The sequence below is a fragment of the Rhinopithecus roxellana genome, chromosome 9 (genome assembly GCF_007565055.1).
Source record: "Rhinopithecus roxellana isolate Shanxi Qingling chromosome 9, ASM756505v1, whole genome shotgun sequence".
NCBI lineage: Eukaryota > Metazoa > Chordata > Mammalia > Primates > Cercopithecidae > Rhinopithecus > Rhinopithecus roxellana.
In genome coordinates, this window is record NC_044557.1 from 110137408 (window position 1) to 110159440 (window position 22033).

The following is a 22033-nucleotide window of genomic DNA, read 5'->3' on the forward strand; positions in this document are numbered from 1 at the left end:
TAAGGTTACTGCTGAAAAATAATAAAGGCTTTTTTTTTTTTTTTTTTTTTTGAGTGCGCTCTGTGGCCAGGCTGGAGTGCAGTGGCGTGATCTTGGCTTACTGCAACCTCTGCCTCCCGGGTTCAAGCAATTCTCCTGCCTCAGCCTCCCGAGTAGCTGGGACTACAGGTGCCGGCCACCATACCTGGCTAATTTTTTGTATTTTTAGTAGAGACGGGGTTTCACCATGTTAGCCAGGATGGTCTCAATCTCCTGACCTTGTGATCCGCCTGCCTCGGCCTCCCAAAGTGCTGGGATTACAGGAGTGATCCACTGAGCTCGGCCGAAAAACCCAAACTGTGAAAAACAACTTCCTTGATGATGTGTTATGATGACGACACTACCAGTGATAAAAATGTGATTATTCAGTATTAGCGATGGGGCAACTAAGGTTACCGCTGAAAAATAATAAAGCTTCTTGCTTATGCTCTCCCTATAAGGAAATAGAGACTAGTTCTATCAAGGTGTCAACTGTAAAGTATGAAACCACACAAGTACTGCATGAGAAATTTTTCTTTCAAGTTTGGAGAGAGAAAGGACCTTCTCAGTCTCACGAGAAACTAAAAAGTTGCGTAAAGTTAATTATATAAAAATTAGGAAGAAAACTGCATGGAAGAAATCATGACTAACATGAAAACAAACTAGGAGAAAATACTTGCAATGAAAACCACACTTAAAAGCATAGTTTCCTTAACCTATAGGAATTCATACCAAAAAAATCTAGAAAGAACATCAACAAGAAAGTAGCGGACTTGAACAACACAACTAACAACTAGACCAGACAGATGTCTATAAAACACTCTACTCAATCAAAACAAGATATACATTCTTTTAAAGTGCACATAGAACATTCTCCAAAATAGACCATATGCTCGGCCATAAGATAAACCTCAATACACTTAAAAGGATAGAAATAATACAAAGTATATCACAATGGAATAAAATTAGAAATCAATAGCAGGAAGAAACTGGGGAACCTCACAGCTATATAAAAATTAAATAGCACACTCCTAAACAACCAACTTGTCTAAGAAGAAATAGAAAGAGAAATCAGAAAATAAGACGAATGAAAATGAAGACACAACATACGAAAACCTATGGGATACAGCTAACATAACTAAAGTTTACAGAGAAATTGTCTATTAAGGAACAAGAAATATCCTTCCTAAATGTCTATTAAGGAAGAAGAGATATCTAATCTATAACCTAATAATCCACTCTAAGACAATGGAAAAAGAAGAGCAAACTGGACCGGGCGCGGTGGCTTAAGCCTGTAATCCCAGCACTTTGGGAGGCCGAGACGGGCAGACCACGAGGTCAGGAGATCGAGACCATCCTGGCTAACACGGTGAAACCCCCCGTCTCTACTAAAAAAATACAAAAAACTAGCCGGGCGAGGTGGCGGGTGCCTGTAGTCCCAGCTACTTGGGAGGCTGAGGCAGGAGAATGGTGTAAACCTGGAAGGCAGAGCTTGCAGTGAGCTGAGATCCGGCCACTGCACTCCAGCCTGGGCGATAGAGCGAGACTCCGTCTCAAAACAAAAAAAAAAAAAAAAGAAGAGCAAACTGTACATAAAGCAAGCAGAAGGAAGAAAATAATACAGATTAGAGCAGAAATTAATGAGACGGAGAATAGAAAGAAAAACAACAGAGTAAATTAATGAACTCAGAATCTAGTTATTTAAATTGATCAATATATTGGCACAACTAATTGTATTAAAAAAATTAACAGGGAAAAAATAAGACTCAAATTATAGTAACACACTGCATGATGACGTTTTGGTCAACAATGAACCACATACGTGACAGTGGTCCCATAATATTATGATGAAGCAGAAAAATTCCTATCGCTTAGTAATGTCATAAGTCAATGTATTACTCAGGTGTTTGTGGTAATGCTGATGTAAACAAACCTACTCCACTGCCAGTTGTTTAAAAGTATAGCACATATAATGAATTTCTGTATGTAAGATTTCATAATAATAAATGACTTACTGATTTATGTGTTTTTGATACTATGCAACGTATTGTTATTTGAGAGTGTATTCCTACTTACAAATGAAAAAGGTGACAAATGAAAACTCATGTAGTTTTCCAGAAGAAGGCATTGTTATCAGAGGAGATAGGCGATGACAGCTCCACGTGTGTCTGCCCCTGAAGATCCTCCAATGCGACAAGATGTGGAGGTGAAGGACAGTGATGTTGCTGAACCTGTCCTTGTGTAGGCGAAGGTTAATGTGTGTGTTTCTTTCTTTTTTTTTTTTTTGAGACAAAGTCTCGCTCTGTCGCCCAGGCTGGAGTACAGTGGCACGATCTCAGCTCACTGCAACCTCTGCCTCCCAGGTTCAAGCGATTCTCCTGCCTCAGCTTCCCGGGTAGCTGGGACTACAGGTACCTGTCACCGTGCCTGGCTAATTTTTTGTGTTTTTAGTAGAGACAGGGTTTCACCGTGTTAGCTGGGATGGTTTCAATCTCCTGATCTCATGATCTGCCTGCCTCGGCCTCCCAAAGTGCTGGGATTACAGGTGTGAGCCACCACGCCCAGCCAATGGGTGTGTTTCTATCTTAGTTTTTAACAAAAAAAAATTTTAAGTAAAAAAAATTTTAAGTTAAAAATATAAAAATGCCTATAGAATGAGAATATAAAGAAAGAACATATTTTTGTACAGCTGTACAATGTGTGTTTTTTAAGCTAAGTGTTGTTAAAACGAGTGAAAAAGTTTTAAAAATTAAAAAGTTTATAAAGTAAAACAGTTACACTAAAGTTAATATTGAAGGAAGAAAAAAAATTTTACATATTTGGTGTAGCCTAAATGTACAGTGTTTATAAAGTCCATAGCAGTGTACAGGAATGTCCCAGGCCTTCACATTCACTCACCATTCACTGACTCACCCAGACAAGATCCAGTCCTGAAAGCTCCATTCATGGTAAGTGCCCCAGACAACTGCACCATTTTTTTAAACTTTTTATACTATATTTTTATTGAGCCTTTTCTATGTTCACATATGTTTAGGAACTCAAATACTTATCATTGTGTTACAATTGCCTACCAGTACAGGTTTGTAATCTAAGAGCAATAAGCTATATCATATGGCTGAGGGATGCAGTAAGCTATATCATCTAGGTTTGTGGAAGTACACTCTATGATGTTTGCACAATGATGCACTTCTCAGAATGTGTTCCCATCATTAACTGAGGCATGACTGTATTAGAATCAGAAATGAGAGACAACACATTACTACAGATTATACAGAAATTTAAAAATTATGAAAGAATACTGTGAAACCTGTACAACAAAAAATTAGGTACCTTAGATGAAAGGGACAAATTTCTAGAAAGACACAACTACTGAAAGTGAATCAAGATGAAATAGACAATGTGCATAGACATACAGCAAGTAAAGATTTTGACTTAGTAATCAAAAACTACTCCTAAAGAAAAGTCGTTTTTCACAAGATGGCACTGAAAGCAAAGAAGGAAGCTCCTGCTCCTCCTAAAGCTGAAGCAATGTAAAGGCTTTGAAGGCCAAGAAGGCAGTGTAGAAAGGTGTCCAGAGCTATGAAAACAAGAATATCCATACGTCATCCACCTTCTAGTGGTCCAAGATACTGAGACTCTGGAGAGCACCCCCAGGAGAAACAAGCTGGACCACTATGCTGTCATCAAGCTTCCAATGACCACTAAGTATGCCATGAAGTAGATAGAAGACAACAACACACTTGTGTTCATTGTGGATGTTAACACCAACAAGCACCAGATCACACAGGCTGTGAAGAAGCTCTGTAACGTTGATGTGGCCAAGGTTCAACACCCTGATTATGCCTGATAGACAGAAGAAGGCATATGTTTGACTGGCTCCTGATAACCATGCCTTGGATTTTGCCAACAAAACTGAGATCATCTAAACTGAATCCAGTTGGCTAATTCTAAATATATGTGTATGTTTTCACCAGAAAAAAAAAGGTCAAGGCCCAGTTGCCTTTACCATTGAATTATACCAACCATTTCAAGAAGAATTAATACCAATTATTCACAAACCCTTTTTAAAGACAGTGGAGGAGGGAGTACTTTCCAATTCATTGTATAAGGACAATATTACTGATATGGTTTGACTGTGTCCCCACCCAAATCTCATCTTGAATTCCCATATGCTGTGGGAGGGATCCAATGGGAGGTAATTGAATCATGTGGGGCAGGTCTTTCCCTTGCAGTTCTCATGATAATGAGTAAGTCTCACAAGATCTGATGGTTATTATAAGGGGGAATTTTCCTGCACAAGCTGTTTGCTTGCTGCCATCCATTTAAGACGTGACTTGCTCCTCCTTGCCTTCCACCATTATTGTGAGGATTCCCCAGCCACGTAGAACTGTAAGTCCAATTAAACCTCTTTCTTTGTAAATTGCCCAGTCTTGGGTATATCTTTATCAGCAGCATGAAAAAAAAAAAAAACCAATACAGTAAATTGGTACCACTAGAGTGGGGAGCTGCTGAAAAGGTACCTGAAAATGTGGAAGCAACTTTGGAACTGGGTAATAGGCAGAGGTTGGAACAGTTTGGAGGGCTCAGAAGAAGACAGGAAAATGTGGGAAAGTGTGGAACTTCCTACAGACTTGTTGAATGGCTTTAATCAAAAGCCAAATAGTGATATGGACAATAAAGTCCAGGCTGAGGTGGTCTCAGATGGAGATGGGGACCTTGTTGGGAACTGGAGCAAAGGTGATTCTTGTTATGTTTAAGCAAAGAAAGCAAAGAGAGGTGGCATTTTGTCCCTTCCCTAGAGAGCTGTGGAACTTTGAACTGGGAAGAGATGATTTAGGGTATTTGGCAGAATAAATTTCTAGGCAGCAAATCATTTAAGGGGTGACTTAGGTGCTGTAAAAGGCGTTCAGTTTTATAAGGGAACAAGAGCATTAAAGTTTGGAAAATTCGCAACCTGACAATGTGATGGAAAAGAAAACCCATTTTCTGAGGAGAAATTCAAGCTGCTGCGGAAATTTGCATAAGTGAGGAGGAACTGAATGTTAATCCCCAAGACAATGGGAAAAACGTCTCCAGGGCGTGTCAGAGGTGTTCATGGCAGCCCCTCCCATCACAGGCCTGAGGGCCCAAGAGAAAATAGTTTTGTGGTAGGAGCCCAGGGTCTTCTGCTGCGTGCAGTCTAGGGACTTTGTGCCCTACATTCCAGCCACTCCAGCTGTGACTAAAAGGGGCCAAGGTACAGCTTGGGTTGTTGCTTCAAAGGGTGTAAGCCCCAAGATTTGGCAGCTCCCACATGGTGTTAAGCCTACAGGCGCACAAGCCTGTAATCCCAGCACTTTGGGAGGCCGAGACGGGCGGATCACGAGGTCAGGAGATCAAGACCATCCTGGCTAACACAGTGAAACCCCGTCTCTACTAAAAAATACAAAAAACTAGCTGGGCGAGGTGGCAGGCGCCTGTAGTCCCAGCTACTCGGGAGGCTGAGGCAGGAGAATGGCCTAAGCCCAGGAGGCGGAGCTTGCAGTGAGCTGAGATCCGGCCACTGCACTCCAGCCTGGGCGACAGAGCCAGACTCTGTCTCAAAACAAACAAACAAACAAAAAAAAAAAAAAAAAAAAAAAAAAAAGAATTGAGGTTTGGGAACCTCCACTTAAATTTCAGAAGACGTATGGAAATGCCTGGATGCCCAGGCAAAAGTTTGCTGCAGAGGCAGAGCCCTCATGGAGAACCTCTGCTAGGGTAGTGTGGGAGGGAAATGTGGTGGAGTCTCTACGGGGCACTGCCTAGGGGAGCTGTGAAAAGAGGGCCATCGTACTTCAGACCCCAGAATCGTAGAATTGCAGATCACTTACACCGGGTGCCTAGAAAAGCTGTAGACACTCAACACCAGCACATGAAAGCAGTCAGGAGGGATGCTATACCTTGCAATGCCACAGGGGTGGAGCTGCCCAAGACCATGGGAACCTGCCTCTTGCATCAGTGTGATCTGGATGTAAGACATGGAGTCTAATGAGATCATTTGGAGCATTAAGATTTGTCTGCCCTGCTGGATTTCAAACTTGCATGGGGCCTGTAACCCCTCTGTTTTGGAAAATGTCACCCATTTGGAATGGTTGTATTTACCCAATGCCTGTGCCCCCATTGTATCTAGGAAGTAACTAACTTGCTTTAGATTTTATAGGCTCATAGGCAAAAGGGACTTGCTTTGTCTCAGATGAGACTTTGGATGGCGAACTTCTGAGTTAATGCTGAAATAAGACTTTGGGGGACTGTTGGGAAGGCATGATTGGTTTTGAAAGTAAGGACATGAGATTTGGGAGGGGCCAGGGGTGGAATGATATGGTTTGGATGTCTTCTCACCCAAATTTCATCTTGAATTCCCACATGTTGTGGGCGGGACCTGGTGGGAAGTAATTGAATCACAGGGGCAGGTCTTTCCCATGCTGTTCGCATTACATTGAGTAAGTCTCACGGTATCTGATCATTATTATAAGGCAGAGTTTTCCTGCACAAGCTCTTTGCTTGTTGCCATCTATGTAAGATGTGACTTGCTCCTCCTTGCCTTCTGCCATGATTGTGAGGCTTCCCCAGCCACATGAACTGTAAGTCCAATTAAACCTCCTTCTTTTGTAAATTGCCAGCCTTGGGTATGTCTTCATCAGCACCATATAAACGGATTAATACAATTAGCTTAATATTAAGACCAGAAAAGGACCTCACAAAGAAAGAAAACTACAGACTAATGATTCTTATGAATATGGTTGCAAAAATCTGCAACAAAATACTAGCAAGTTGAATCCAAAAGCATACAAAAAGAATTATATACCAGGACCAAATAAGTTTTATCCTAGGAATGCAAGATTGGTTCAACATCCCAAAATAAATTGATGTAACAAATTATATCAATAGAATAAAAACCAAAAGTCACATGATTATCTCAAAAACACAGAGAAAGCATTTTACTAACTCCAACACCCTTTTATGATTAAAATCACAAAATAAGAATAAAAGTGAACTTCCTAGGCCAGGCATGGCGGCTCATGCCTGTAATCCCAGCACTTTGGGAGGCCGAGGCAGGCAGATCACGAGGTCAGGAGATTGAGACCATCTGGCTAACACAGTGAAACCCCGTCTCTACTAAAAAAAATACAAAAAATTAGCCAAGTGTGGTGGCAGGTAGTCCCAGCTACTCAGGAAGCTGAGGCAGGAGAATGGCATGAACCTGGGAAGCAGAGCTTGCAGTGAGCCAAGATCGCACCACTGCACTCCAGCCTGGGCAACAGAGCAAGACCCCATCTCAAAAAAAAAAGAAGTGAACTTCCTCAACCTGATAAAGAACATCTACAAAAACCTACAGCTAACATTATATTTAATGGTGAACAACTGAAAGATTTTCTCCAAAAAAGATATCTGTTTTCACTGCTTTTATTCATTATCATACTGGAGGCTCTAGCCAGGACAATTAGGTAAGAAAAAGAAATAAAAAGCGTCCAGATTGGAAAGGAAAAGGTAAAACTTTCTCTATTTGCAAATTATATGATCTTATATAGAGAAAATCCTAAGGAAGCCACTATAAAAGCATTAATAATAATAAACAAGTTCTGCAAGGTTATAGAGTACAAGATCAATGTATGAAAATCAATATTTGCATACACTCAAGATGAACCCTAAAATGAAATTAAGAAAAGGTTTTATCCACAATAGCATAAAAAAGTGTTAAATATCTAGAAATAAGTTTAACAAAATCAACCCAAAATTTATAGTCTGCAAGCTACAAAACATTATTTTAAAAATTAGAGGTGATCTAAATAAATTTTTAAAAACTCATGCTTTTGGATCAAAAGACTTCTCATTGTTAAGATGTCAGTAACCTCTAAACTGAGTGACAGGTGCAACACAATCCCTGTGAGAAACTCAGCTGATTTTAGAAATTGGCAAGCTGATCCTAAAATTAATATGGAATTTCAAAAAGCCCAGCATAAACAAAATAATTCCGGAAAAGGAAAACAAAAAAGGAAGATTCATACTTCCTGGTGTCAAAACTTGCTACAAGACAGTGTGGCACTGGAAAAAGGACAGATATAGATCAATGGAAAAGAATTGAGAGTCCAAAAATACACCCATACCTTTATGGTCAATTGGTTTTTGACAAGGATGCCAAGACCATTTAATGGGAAAAATCATCATTTCAACGAATGGCAACTGGATAGCCACATGCAAAAGAATGCAGCTGGAATCTTACCTGATGTCATTTACAAAAATTAATTGAAAATGCATCAAGAGTTAAGCTACAAAACTCTTAGGAGAAAACATGGGAATAAAGATTCATAACCTTGGATTTGGCAAAGGATCAATAAGTATCTGCTGAACAGAACAACCAGAAACTGTAGAAAACATAAAACTTGAAGAACATGGAAAAAGAATGTTATTGATGAATTTTGAGATAATTTTTGTATATGGTATATGGTAAGGAAAAGAGAGGTGTAAAGGATTAGAGATCAGTCTTAGAATGTACCTGGTGGACACAACTCTCCCAAAGGACTGTGTTCCCATTGCTGTGTGCCGACTGATTGATCATGAACTTTGATGGTTGCAGCTGAGCCAGGTACGACCTATGGGAACAAAGCAGGGACTGGCATGAGTGGCTTCCAGATCTCACCCATTACAAGATCAATCTCACATTCCATTCCCCCAACCCTCCAAAATTAGACAGAACTTGCATCTTTCTCCCAGTTCTAAAACTCAACCATTTGTTTGTACTCAAATTTGTCTCTTTGTCCCCACCTCTGCCCAGCCCTTGGCAACTACCATTCTACTGTCTGTTTCTATGAATTTGACTACTGTACATACTTCATATAAATGGAAACATACAGTATCTTATGTTTTTCTTGTGGCTGTCATATTTCAATTAGCATAATATCATCACGATCCATCCATGTGGTACCATGCACTGGAATTTCCTTCCTTTCCATTGTGTGTATATATATCATATTTCGTTTATCCATTCATCTATCGATGAGCACTTGGTTTGTGTTCACATTTTGGCTATTGTGAATAACGCTGCTATGAACATGGGTGTACAAAATCTCTTTGAGCCCCTTCTTTCAATTCTTTTGGATATATACTCCAAGGTAAAATTGCTGTTTTATTACAAGAGTTGTAAAATTCTTGTAGATCTTACATTTAGAGGCCGCATATGAAAAGCCAACAGTTACCATCCTACTCAATAGTGAAAGACTAAAGGTTTTTTCTCCAAGATCAGGAACAAGACATGGAGGCCTCCTTTTATCACTTCTATAGTATCAGAGTAACGCGGGGCCTACAGAAAGAGTTAGAAAGTGTTCCCTCCAACTCAGTTTCTTGGAAGAGTTTGAGGAGAATTCATGTTAGCTCTTTAAATGTTTGGTAGATGTCATCATTGAAGCCAACTGGTCCTGGGCTTTTCTTTGCTGGGAAGTTTTGAATTATGGATTCTATCTCCTTACTATAGCTCTGTTCAAAATCTCTATTTCTTCATGATTCAATATTGGTGGGTAGTGTATTTTTAATAATTTACCAGTTTTACCAATGTGATCTACTTTGTTGACATGCAATTATTCATAGTATTTTTTATAATCCTTTGGATTTCTGTAAATTTGTTTGAAATGTCCCCTCTTTGATTTCTGATTTTGGTTTTTTGAGTTTTCTGTCTTTTTTCTTAGTCCATCTAGGTAAAAGTTTGTACATTTTATGGATCTCTCCTAAGAGTCAACTTTCAGTTTGAGTTTCTCTGTAGTTTTTCTGTTCTCTATTTCTGTTATCTCTGATCTAATCTTTACTACTTACTTTTTTTTTTCTGGTTTTGGGCTTAGTTTGCTCTTCATTTTCTTTTTTTCTTTTTTCTTTTTTTTTTTTTTTTTTTTGAGACGGAGTCTCGCTCTGTTGCCCGCACTGGAGTGCAGTGGCGTGATCTTGGCTCACTGCAAGCTCCGCTTCCTGGGTTCACTCACGAGTAGCTGGGACTTCAGGTGCCCGTCACCACACCCAGCTGTTTTTGTATTTTTAGTAGAGATAGGGTTTCACTGTGTTAGCCAGGATGGTCTCCATCTCCTGACCTTGTGATCCGCCCACCTCGGACTCCCAAAGTGCTGGGATTACAGGTGTCAGCCACCATGCCCGGCCGTTTGCTCTTCATTTTCTACTTTATTATGTAAAAGGTAGGTTGTTGATTTGAGCTATTTTTTTAAATGTATTTACAGCTGTCATTTTTCATTTTAGAACTGCTTTCATATATCCTGTAAGTTTTGGTATATTGTTTTCATTTGTCTCAAGATACTTTCTTTTGAAACACTTTTTTAATTTCCGTAGGTTTGAGGGTACAACTGTTTTGTTTTTGTTTTTTGTTACATGGATAAGTTCTTTAGTGGCGATTTCTGAGATTTTAATGTGGCTGTCATCTGTCTCAAGATATTTTCTTTTTTGGGGGGGTGGGGCCTCCCGCGATCTGCCCACCTTGGCATCCCAAACTGCTGGGATTACAGGCATGAGCTACAGAGCTCAGCCTCTCAAGATATTTTCTAATTTCCTTTTTTTTTTTTTTTTTTTTTTACCCATTGGTTGTTTTAAATTTTTTGTTTAATTTTCACATATTTGCAGGTTCTTCAGTTGTCCTTCTGCTATTGATTTATAATTTCCTTTTATTGTGATTGGAAAAGATACTCTATATTATTTCAATTTTTAAAACTGTATTAAGGCTTGTTTTGTGGCCTAACATATCGTGTGTTCTGGAGAACGTTTCATGTACCCTTGAGAAAAATGGATATTCTCCTGTGATTGGGCGGTGTTCATATACACACAGACACACACATATTTTTACTAATGAGGGTTATATGATGTGTACATTTTTTAAAAAGCAGGATACTGAATCAAATATTAAATAATGAACTTCAGGTTTAAAAAGACACCTTACAAACTGCACCCCAAAACAGTCTGTCAATGTCCCATGAAATACTAGAGTCAGAAAAAGATAAAGAGCAGTATAGCTATTCAGGACAGGATTTCTGTACAATAAATTACATCACCAAGACAAGTGAAAACCATTGGGGTCTGAGGACTAGCTGGTAGTAATGTACTGATGCTTACTGTCTGATATTGAGGGTTGTATTGTGGTTATGCGGGAGAATGTCCTTATTTGTTGGAAATACCCACTCACGTGTTAAAGGGTGATGTGCATTCTGTGGGTGGCTTCCTCTCAGGTGGTTCAAAGCAAAGCGTAGAGTATAATTTTTGCATCTTTTCTGTAACTGGGAGATTATTTTAATTACAAAGTTAAATTAGAAAAGGAGGAGCAAGGAGGCCAGGTGCAGTGGCTCACACCTGTAATCCCAGCACTTTGGGAGGCCTAGGCGGGCGATCACCTGAGGTCAGGAGTTCAAGACCAGCCTGGCCAACATGGTGAAACCCCATCTCTACTAAAAATATGCTGGGTGTGGTGGCGGCACCTGTAATCCCAGCTACTCTGGAGGCTGAGGCAGGAGAATCGCTTAAATCCAGGAGGCGGAGGCTGCAAGGAGCCGAGGTTGCGCTACTGCACTCCAGCCTGGACAACAAGAGTGAAATTACGTCTCAAAAAAAAAAGAAAGAAAGAAAAGAAAGAAAAGAAAGAAAAGAAGAAAGAAAGAGAGAGAGAGAAAGAGAGAGAGAGAGAGAGAAAGAAGGAAAGAAAGAAAGAAAGAAAGAAAGAAAGAAAGAAAGAAAGAAAGAAAGAAAGAAAGAAAGAAAGAAAGAAAGAAAGAAAGAAAGAAAGAAAGAGAAGAAAAGGAGGAGAAGGAGGAGGACGAGAAGGACGAGGCTGTTAAAAATAGCTTAGGCTGAGCTTAGTTTGACTGCTGCCAGGATTTAAAAGAGATCAAATGCAACCCCTTTCTACATAAAAGTCTCTCTAGTATTTGGTGACAGCTACATTAGTGTCTGTTCCTCAAACTCTGTGTTTCCCTTTTCTGCTCTCACAGTCCTATTTCCTTGTGTATTACCTGGCTTGTATCTTGTGACCTGCTAGAGCCACCTGTTAGTTCTAGCAGTTCTCTGCAAATGAAGGTAGTCCTATTCCTTCCTTCCCAATTATCCTGCCATACTGCATTGGCTAGGACCCTGAGTTCAAAGCCAAATGGATGTGATCTGCAGGAACATGCTTGGAATTGGTCCTAATCATGGAATGAACACATTCAATATTCTACTATTTTAACAGATGTTAGCCATACCTTTTATACATGCATTTAATCAGTTTTAAGGAAGTTCTCTTCTGTTTCTAAAGAGAATTATTAAATCATAAATGGAAGTCAAAGTTTGTCAAATGTTCTTTCTGCTTCCATTGACGTGTTTATATCGTTTTTCTCCTTCATGCTGTTAATATCATGAGTAACATTAATTTTCAGATCTTAATCCAACTGTATTCCTGGAATAAACCCTACTTTCTTACAGTGTATTATCTTCTTGGAGAATTCAATTGGCTATTGTTGAATTAAGGATTTTTACATCTGTATCTATAATAGATATTGATCAGTATTTTTCTTTTTTTGTAACTTCTGTCAGATTCTGGTATCAGAATGATGTTTGCCTTTTAAAACAGTGAAGAAGTTTTCCTCCTTCTTTATGTCCTGAAACAATTTGTCAACTGTTGGTGTTTCTTCCAAAAATATTTATAGAATTCAGTGAAATGACATGGGCCTACAGTTTTCATCATGTGAGCATTTAAACAATGAATTTCGCCAGGGTGGTGGCTCACACCTGTAATCTCAGCAGTTTGGGAGGCCAAGGTGGGCAGATCACCTGAGGTCAGGAGTTCGAGACCAGCCTCGCCAACATGGTGAAATCCCATCTCTACCAAAAATACAAAAAAATTAGCTGACCGTGGTGGTGGGTGCCTGTAATCCCAGCTTCTCAGGAAGCTGAGGCAGAAGAATAGCTTGAACCCGGGAGGCAGAGGTTCCAGTGAGCCAAGGTTACACCACTGCACTCCTGCCTGCATGACAGAGCGAGACTCCAACTCAAAAAATAGCATAAAAAATTAAACAAACAAACAATGAATTCCAATTCATAGACAGCTTTAGGAATATTTAAATTATCTTTACTTCTTATGGCTATTTTGCTAAATAGTGTTTTTTAAGAAATTTGTCTATTTAATCTAAGTTGTCAAATTGATCGGCATAGTTATTCATAAGATCCCACTATTATCCTTTTAATGGCTGCAGAGCTTGTAATAATATCCCATCATTAATTCTTGATATTGGTATTTTGTGTTGTTGTTCTTTTTTTCTTTTAAAGTTTGGTTTATTACTTTTTTTTTTCTGAGATGGAGTTTCACTCTTGTTGCCCAGGCTGGAGTGCAGTGGTGCAGTCTTGGCTCACTGCAACCTCTGCCTCCTAGGTTCAAGTGATTCTCCTGCCTCAGCCTCTCAAGTAGCTGGGATTACAGGCGTGCCCCAGCACGCCTGGCTAATTTTTTATTTTTAGTAGAGACAGGGTTTCTCCATGTTGGTCAGGCTGGTCTCAAACTCCAGACCTCAGGTGATCTGCCCGCCTCGGCCTCCCAAAGTGCTGGGATTACAGGGATGAGCCACCTCCCCCCTACCAGTTTATTACTTTTATTAATTTTGTTGATCATTTAAGAGAACCAACTCTTGGCTTGTTGATTCCTTTTATTGTTTGAATTCTATTTCATTGATTTAACTCTTATTATTTCCTTGTCATCTTGGTACTACCTTTGAGTTTAATTCATACTTATTTTATGGGTTAGTAATGCAGACCTCTGAGTCATTGATTTTGATGCCATTCTTCTTTTAATCCTTAAGAACTTTACTGAGATATACTTTATATATCATATAATTCTTTAAATATGTTTACAGAAGTGTGTAAACATCAATAAAATCAATTTTTGAACATTTTCATCATCACCCCAAAAAGAAATTCCAGGCCATGCACAGCGGCTTACGGCTGTAATCCCTGCATTTTGGGAGGCTGAGGTGGGTGGATCACGAGGTCAGGAGTTCAAGACCAGCCTGGTCAACATGGTAAAACTTCATCTCTACTAAAAATACAAAAATGAGCCAGGTGTATAGTGGCAGGCGCCTGTAGTCCCAGTTACTGGGGAGGCTGAGGCAGAAGAATCGCTTGAACCCAGCAGGCAGAGGTTGCAGTGAGCCAGGATCGTGCCACTGCACTCCAGCCTGGGCGACATAATGAGACACCATCTCAAAAAAAAAAAAAAAAAGAAAAAGAAAAAGAAAAGAAATGTTTTGATTTCTCTTTTGATTTCATCCATGAACTATGAGTTATTTATAAGTATGTTGCTTAATATTCACATTTTGTGAGTCTTTCTAGATTTTGTTATTGCTTAACACTTTAACTTCATTAAGATTAGAGAACACATTTTATATAATTTCCTTCGTTTCAAATGTTTTTAGATTTGTTTGATAGTTCACAACGTGGTCTATCTTGGTGAAGTACCATGTTCATAGAAAAGAAAGTATCTCCCATAGATGTTGCATGTGTGCTCTATAAATGTCAATTAAGTCAAGGTAGTTGAAAATGTTCAGATCTGTTATTTTACTGTTTTCATCTGATCATTCTATCAATTGCTGAGAAGGGGGTGACATGATCTCCCTTTAATCCTTTTGAGCGTTGCTTCATGTATTTTAAAGCTTTATACACACATTTATTATTATTACGCCTTCTGATGAATTCCTTTTTTTTGTTTGTTTGTTTTTCTTTTTTGAGACGGAGTCTTGCTCTGTCACCAGGCTGGAGTGCAGTGGCACAATCTTGGCTCACTGCAACCTCCGAATCCGTGGTTCAAGGGATTCTCCTGCCTCAGCCCCCCTAGTAGCTGGGATTATAGGCACATGCCACCACACCCAGCTAATTTTTGTAATTTTAGTAGAGATGGGGTTTCACCAAGTTGGCCAGGATGGTCTCGATCTCCTGACCTTGTGATCTGCCTGCCTCAGCCTCCCAAAGTGCTGGAATTACAGGTGTGAGCCACTGCGCCCGGCCTGAACTCACTTTTAACACTAAAAATAGTGCCTTAAAAAAACAAAAAAAACTCTGCTAATAGCAAGTGAAAACCTGACAACAAGCTCTTGGTGACTCTGGACCTGGGCAGTCCCCAGCCTTCTGTTCAGCTGTTCTTCCCACCTCTCACAGGAAACATAGTCTATGAAAGTCTGAGGACGTCACATCCGCATTAGTGCAGGCTTCCTAGAACCCACATTACTCATTCATCCAAGGAGGGCACATCGGCACCTGGTGACCACACTGTGCAAGGAATCGTGGAGCATCAGGAACAAGCCACGACCCTCCCTTTCCTTAGGACAGTTCCAGTTCACAGGGAGATGAGGCACAGCCATCAATAACCCGAGTCATGAGGGGCTACCCTGGCAGAGGTGACAAATGCCATTGGTGGCAGGACACCAGTAGACATAGAGGGAAAAGTCTACACAGACAGGTTCCCAGGCAGAAAGGAAGTCAAGGCAGTGGGGGAGGGGAGTCAAAACAAGCGATGCTGGGACACAGTTCTGAGGTTTGTGGGCGTCTCTGATTGAGGGAGATGGAAGGTGAGGTCAGAAAAGTGAGGTTCTCAGTTCACAAATTTGGGTTCATGGGGGTGTGAGGGTGTGTGTGTGTGTGTAAGACAGCAAGAGAGAGAGGTCTTGTTCCAGGTCTTCTCCTCCATAGACTCTCCTGACCCTGCCTCTTCCTGCGATGAGTCATTCACCAGGGGGTTTCCTTGCCTTGTTCTTCCTGGACCAGTGTTGTGCTAGGCTGTTTTAGAGGCAAATTTGATATTCACACTGTGATCTCCTCCTTCAGGCATAGACACCCTAAAAAATGCCTTGTTGATCTTAAAATGAGCAACTCAATTGTTCTGAGGTTGGCTGTGGTGGGAAATCTGCTTCCTTTGAGTCTTTGTGGCTTTTTTCTTTCTTTGTTCTTTTGGTATAAAAAGACCCCTGGGTTAAGAAGCAAGCCATCTGTCTTGTAGTCTTGGGCCAGCCTCATGGTCTGGGGTGAACCACTTCTTCTCTAAACATGTTTATCATTCTGGAAATAAGAGGTGGCTTTAAATGACTTCTCAGGGATCCCCAGCTGTGACCCAGCGCTAGGTGAATGCAGGCCTCGTGAACAAGCACCAAATACTCCCCTGGGAAAAGTCAGCAGAACCCAGTGACCCAATCACTGCTGCTGCCTCCGAGGGTCGCTCATCCTCCTGCCCAGCCCCTCCACTGAACAAATGTTCTGCGTCTCATGCTGCTTGTCTAAAACAAGGACAATGAGGGCTCCTGTACAGTCTGGTTGTATGAGGATTAAGTGTGTTCATATGTGTATAAAGCGCTGAGAACAGAGCTTGGCACAGCACATGCTGTTGTTAGTACAATCATTACTCTCAATGTTGATTTTAATGAAATCACATCCTCCACGCCAACAATACCATGAGCTGGGGCCTTGCAACCGCACAGCCTCCCTCTGCCAGAGCCAAGTAGGGAGGGATGGCGTCCCTGGAGCCGGCACAGCCTCTCTGGAGGTCAGGGGTTGGGGAGGTGGCCCCCATGCTTCCTGATCGCTATTTAGGTCGCTGGTGACACCTCCTGCACCAGACTGTGGGCTTCAGGGAGCAGGATTGACACAGGCAGGGCTCATTTGTCCTCCCACCGGCACCAGGCACAGACATTCTCAGAGTAAAGTGCTCATCATCTACTTCCTGGGTGAATGACTTTTCCTCCAAGCCCATGAGGTGAGCCCAGTGGTGGCCTCAGCTCATCGCCTCAGGTCACAGGCTCCAGGATCCAGCACAGGGACGGGACCCCAAAGAGTCCTGTGGACTCTGCTAAGGAACACCAGGAGCTCCCAGAGGCCAAGCGCAGGGCAGAGATGTGCAGAAGCAGCTGCTCGGAGGACCTTAGCCCTGCAGAGGCCAAAACATGGCTGCTATTATACAGAAGGGGAGGGTGAAAATGCTACAGACATGGCTCTGGCACATTATTTTTGCTACCATCCAAGTGCTGAAACCACTGTTAAGGAGAAAGTCTTAAAAGCAGTCAGAGAACAAAGATCTCCCCACAGACAAGCCAGGTGAGAGGAGCCGCCTAAGCCCAGAGAAACCACAGCAGGAAGAGGCAGCGGCAGAGGTCCCACCCCAGCCCGTGCTGCTCCCCTCTCTTCTTCACCAGGACGGTTCCCCCTTCCCTCGACTCAGTGCTGAGACCAACAGCAGACATGGGGTGAGGGGGTGATTACCAACAAACTCCAATGACTTAACTTTGAAATTTTCTTCATCTAAGTTTTTAAAGTGGTCATTCCTAGTTTCCTTCATTCCTACTAGTGCCCTGGACAGACTTGCCTGTGGCCAGGTGCACACACTTCCCACCTCTGAGCTGCACACACTTTCCCCCTCTGAGCTGTGGTCCCCTCGTCTGTAAAATGTGGTAATTCACATCCCCTCCTGGCCACAGGTGGGTGTCTGAGGTGCTGAGTGCACCCTGCTCTTCCCTACAAAGCAAACCCTTTATCCTTTCCCCATTATCACAGATACCTGCCTGGGAATCCAGAAGAGGCCCTTCCCAGACCAACAGGCAGCTGCTACTATCAAGCAGGCCAGGTCCCAAATGCTGGGGACTTCCCCCTCCTAAATCTCATTTTCCCCCCAGACAAAATGAGATCAACAATCCCCATCTCCCTTAGGTTAGGAAAATACCCTGAATGAAGATGTGCAGTCTCTGGCTGGGAGCAGGACACCAACTGTACAACAGCACAGGCTCGGAGCATGGCACTGTCCCCACTGTCCCCATCCCTGAAAGCTGGAGCCTCGCTGCCCTGCCACTCCTGGATACAGGACAAGGATCAGAACTGAGACTGTGGCCTCTCAGTAGGGGCTCGGTGAGCAGCCATCTGTGGCCACGTGGATGGAGACCTTTCCTGCTCACTCTTCAAACTGCAACCAGTGCCGGGCGCCCACCAGAAGGACAACTGGAAGGAAAAGTGGCAGGTAAACCAGGCTGTGGCCCTGCAGTGCCATCTTTGTCCTCACTTGAAGTTGGGCTCCTCTGTTCCTCCACGGCCCCTCCCCATGGCGCTCCACCTCATTCCTTAGAACCTTCTGCCCCAAGCTCAGACAGCCGGTGCTGAGGTGCAGGCAGGAGCAGGTGCAGCCTCTGCTGGGTAGAGGACAGGTGCCCTGGGGATCCAGAGTCCTGAGTGACTGACACCAGCCCTGAGAGTGTGATTTGTCCTCCTACACGACAACACACATCTGCCAACACAGACCACTGCGGTTTACACAGGGCCTCTGCAGACTTTTATCTGTGTCTTATTTTACAGGAAGGAGCTGGGCCATACCAGAGTCAGAGAGCTGAAGAGGAGCACGGACAACCCTGGCCGTCTTCAGCCTCCAGTCTCTGGGCTCTTTGACAGACTGACTGACTAAGCTTCAGAGCCTTCAGAATTTCTCATTTCCTACTTTGATAAAGAGAGAGGTGAGGTGGAAGGGACCTGGCATAGAGATTGGGCCAGCCTAGCACTGACAGAGCCAGGACCTGGGGTCAGGGACTGAGCTCAGCTCCAGGCTCATCTGATGTCATCCTGACAGCCTGAGGACAGAGACCTTATCTCCATTCACAGGCATGGCAGGTGGCAGGGACTGGCCCCAGCTGACCTCGGTTTCCCAAGTGCAGAGGTGCGACTGTGGTCTTTCCCGCTCCCTCCCCAGCAGTCTAATCTGGAAGATTAGCTCTAGGTCATCTACTCCCAGTCTCAAAAAACTCCTGGATCCTTGAAAATCTCTAATAACACTAAAATAAAAAAATACAAACATTGAGGTCTATCATTTCTTACCTCTTATAGTAGTAAAGAATGAAAGTTCCATGTAGTAAGGGTGCAGGGACACGGGCACGCTTGTGTATTCTTGGTGTGAGAGTAAAATTGGTACAATCTTCTCCCAAAGGACAATTTAGCAATATCCAAACAAAATTCTAAATTGATGAGCTCATTGACCCAAGAATTCCTCTTTTAAAGGGCTGCCCGATACTCCAGAAAATATTGACATATGGACATATGACACATACAAGGGTTCTCACTACAATGCTGCTGGAATTAGTAAAAACAAAGGCAGGACATAATGTTAACAATTGCCCATAGGATGGAAGACTAAAATCAACTGTGGTTCACCCCATGTGTTTCACCCATGCACTAAATATTATGATGCTGTTAAAAAGAATGAGATACATGCATGGACTGATAGAAAACATCTGATGTGATTTGTTGTTCAGTCAGAATTTTTAAAAGCTAAGGTACCTATAAATGCACAGGAAGAAGGCTGATGGATGGTGGGATGAGAGGGTCCTGTGGGATGGCAGAAGGCCTTGGTGTCTGCTATGGGTCCTTTGCCCCTGCCAGGTCTCATGTTGAAATCTGAACCCCAATATAGCTGGTGGGGCCTGTTGGGGTTTGGGGTGGATCCCTCATGAAAGGCTTGGTGCCATACCTGCCCCCTCCCACATTCCCCCAGGAGTTGTCACTCTTAGTTTCCATGACAGCTGGTTGTTAGAATGAACCTGGCCCCTCCTCCTCCCCCTGCCATCCTCCCCACCCCTTTCCTTGATGGGCAGAATCCAGCTGTCCTTCCCCTTCACCACCAGTGGAAGTTTCCTGAGGCCTCACCAGAAGCAGATGCTGGTGTCATGCTTCTTGTACAGCCTGCAGAATCATGTGTCAAATAAACCTGTTTATAAATTATCCAGCCTCAAGTATTTTTTATAGCCACACAAACGGACTGTCACATTTCCAAAACCACCAAATTCAGATGTTTGACCTTGTCTACACAGGTGAGCCCTACATCCACCTGGAATCGCACTAGCCTGTCAAAAAGAAAGCCATTTAATAAGCATATTAAAAATAAGCATCAACCGTGGGTTCCACCTAATATAAACTGATGTTTAAAACATAAATTCTGTAATTATTTGGAGATTACAAAATGCTATTGGTTTCCTGGATTTTGTTTAGTTTGTTAAACAAAAACACTTAAAATTTACTGACACTTGTAAGACTGGTTTATCTTTGAGGTAATTTAGCTTTTGTTTTGTTTTTCCTTAACATAGAAGGAATCTGGAAGAGAACAATTGATAGAGACTTAATGAACTTGAAAGAGAACCGAAGGTATTTGCATTTTTCCAGACTAAGTGATTGCTTTCACAGGAAACGCTGCCTCATGAAGGAAGGGCGTGCCCCAGTCTTGGCTGCCTGCCTCGTGGTCAATTCACTGCCCTGTACCTGTTGATGTGCAAGAAAGTGGCTGGAAGGAAACTGCTGCCGGTGTGCTCAGTGGACTCGAAACGGAAGACAAAAAGCAGCGGAGAGCAAGTTACTTTTTCTGCCGGGCTGCGTGTTTAACCGATTTGTCTAAAAAAAGAAGGATGGAGGGCCAGGTGCGGTGGCTCACGCCTGTAATCTCAGCACTTTGGGAGGTCGAGGCGGGCGGATTTGGCTAATACGGTGAAACCCTGGTTCTACCAAAACCACAAAAAATTAGTCGGGCGTGGTGGCGGGTGCCTGTAGTCCCAGCTACTCCGGAGGCTGAGGCAGGAGAATCGCTTGAACCCAGAAGGCAGAGCTTGCAATGAGCCGAGATTGCGTCAACGCACTCCAGCCTGGGCGACAGAGCGAGACTCCGTTTCAAAAAAAGAGATAGAGAGAGAGAGAAAAGAAGGATGGGGGTGGGGAGGGAATGAGGGAGTGGGGAGGAGAATGGTGCTCCCCTTCACGCAGCCGGTGTGGCTCGGAGGTGGCTTGGAAGTTTACACACTTGAGCTCTATCGATTCTGAAACGTCCCGATACATCTTGAAGTGTGGGGAGGAGGGAGCCGCGCTAGGCAGCGGCCAACGTGGTGGAGTCCCCTGGCCCAGCCTCCTGCGGGAGGGGGCTCTGCTCCCTCCAGGCCCCGGTCGCTCCTGCCTGGCCCCGGGGACCCCGCTCTTCCTCCGACTTCGACGACGGACTCCTCTGCCCGGACATGCCCCGCCACAAGTGACCAGGGCCAGGCACCCCCGCCGTGTCCCCCTCTCTCCCTGCCCCCTCCCAGTGTCTGGCGCGCTTTTCCCCAGACAGGACCGCGATGGGAACTCACCTGCAGCAGGACCCCGACGACGACAAACTTGAGGGTCTTGTGGACCCGGAGTCCAGGGCTGGCCCCCTGCGCCGACCTGGGTCCTGCGGCGCGCCCTGCCCGGGCCCGGGCACTGGGTCCCTGCTGTCCCATAGAGGTAGGGAGCGTTCCTCGGCCCCCGCCCCGCAGTTGAATCCTCCCCGCGGAAGAGCCCCACACTTTGCTGGGTGTGGCTGTGGCTGCCTCTGTCCCACTCGCTGCGCTCCCAGGATTCGGAGTCACTGCCAGGAACGCGCCCGGCTTTACTACAGCTGGTGGTGGCGCCATCCTGCCAGGTCAATCGAAGAAGCGGCGTGCTTGGCTGTGATAAGACAGAAGTTCGAATTCGGAGTTCAGGGCACCCCTGACCCCGCCCCCTTTTCGGGGCACTTGCGGCTCCTGTCTGCTAACCCTGAACTTCCCTTCCTCTGTGATCGCCCTCGCCACTCTCAGCTTCTGTTCCTCAAACACGGCCGCCGCGTGAATGCTGCTGCATTCGGAGTCGTTTTGGCAAAACGACTGGTCCCAGCGCGAGGCTTCTCGGTCGGGAGTCGACCTCAGTCTCTCCGTGGCCGGATTCCTGGCGACTTGCAGGCACTCGGTGGACGGATGGGTAGCGGAATGAAGGGCACAGAGGCGGCCTCCGCGGGATCTGGCCTCTAAGAGGCTTCTACGGCCTCTTCCGTCACTACCGGGCGGGTGATTCATCCTGCCTTTTTTTTTTTTTTTTAATGGAATCTAGCTCTGTCGCCCAGCTGGAGTGCAGTGGCCCCATCTCAGCTCACTGCAACCTCCGCCTCCCGGGTTCAAACGATTTTCCTGCCTCAGCCTCCTTAGTAACTGGG

General features: G+C 43.6%; 2 protein-coding genes across 3 annotated transcripts in view; one reads left to right on the top strand and one right to left on the bottom strand.

Annotated features, from left to right (window-relative positions):
- Positions 1-21843, bottom strand: part of TNFRSF10A (TNF receptor superfamily member 10a) — a 34662-nt gene extending 12819 nt beyond the window's left edge. The window contains exons 1-2 of the mRNA XM_010365394.2: positions 21171-21843; positions 8534-8630 (exon numbers count right to left, since the gene is read on the bottom strand). Coding sequence (XP_010363696.2) covers positions 8534-8630; positions 21171-21476 — 403 coding nt within the window. The 5' untranslated portion in view covers positions 21477-21843. The remainder of the gene's footprint in view (positions 1-8533; positions 8631-21170) is intronic.
- Positions 18409-22033, top strand: part of CHMP7 (charged multivesicular body protein 7) — a 43210-nt gene continuing 39585 nt past the window's right edge. Inside the window, exons 1-2 of one of the 2 annotated variants that reach the window (XM_030938199.1) lie at positions 18409-18524; positions 20242-20471. The gene's annotated coding sequence lies outside the window, so the exon portion shown is untranslated. Of the gene's footprint in view, positions 18525-20241; positions 20472-21181; positions 21307-22033 lie in introns of those variants that run through there. The other variant, XM_030938198.1, reaches the window with a different exon arrangement.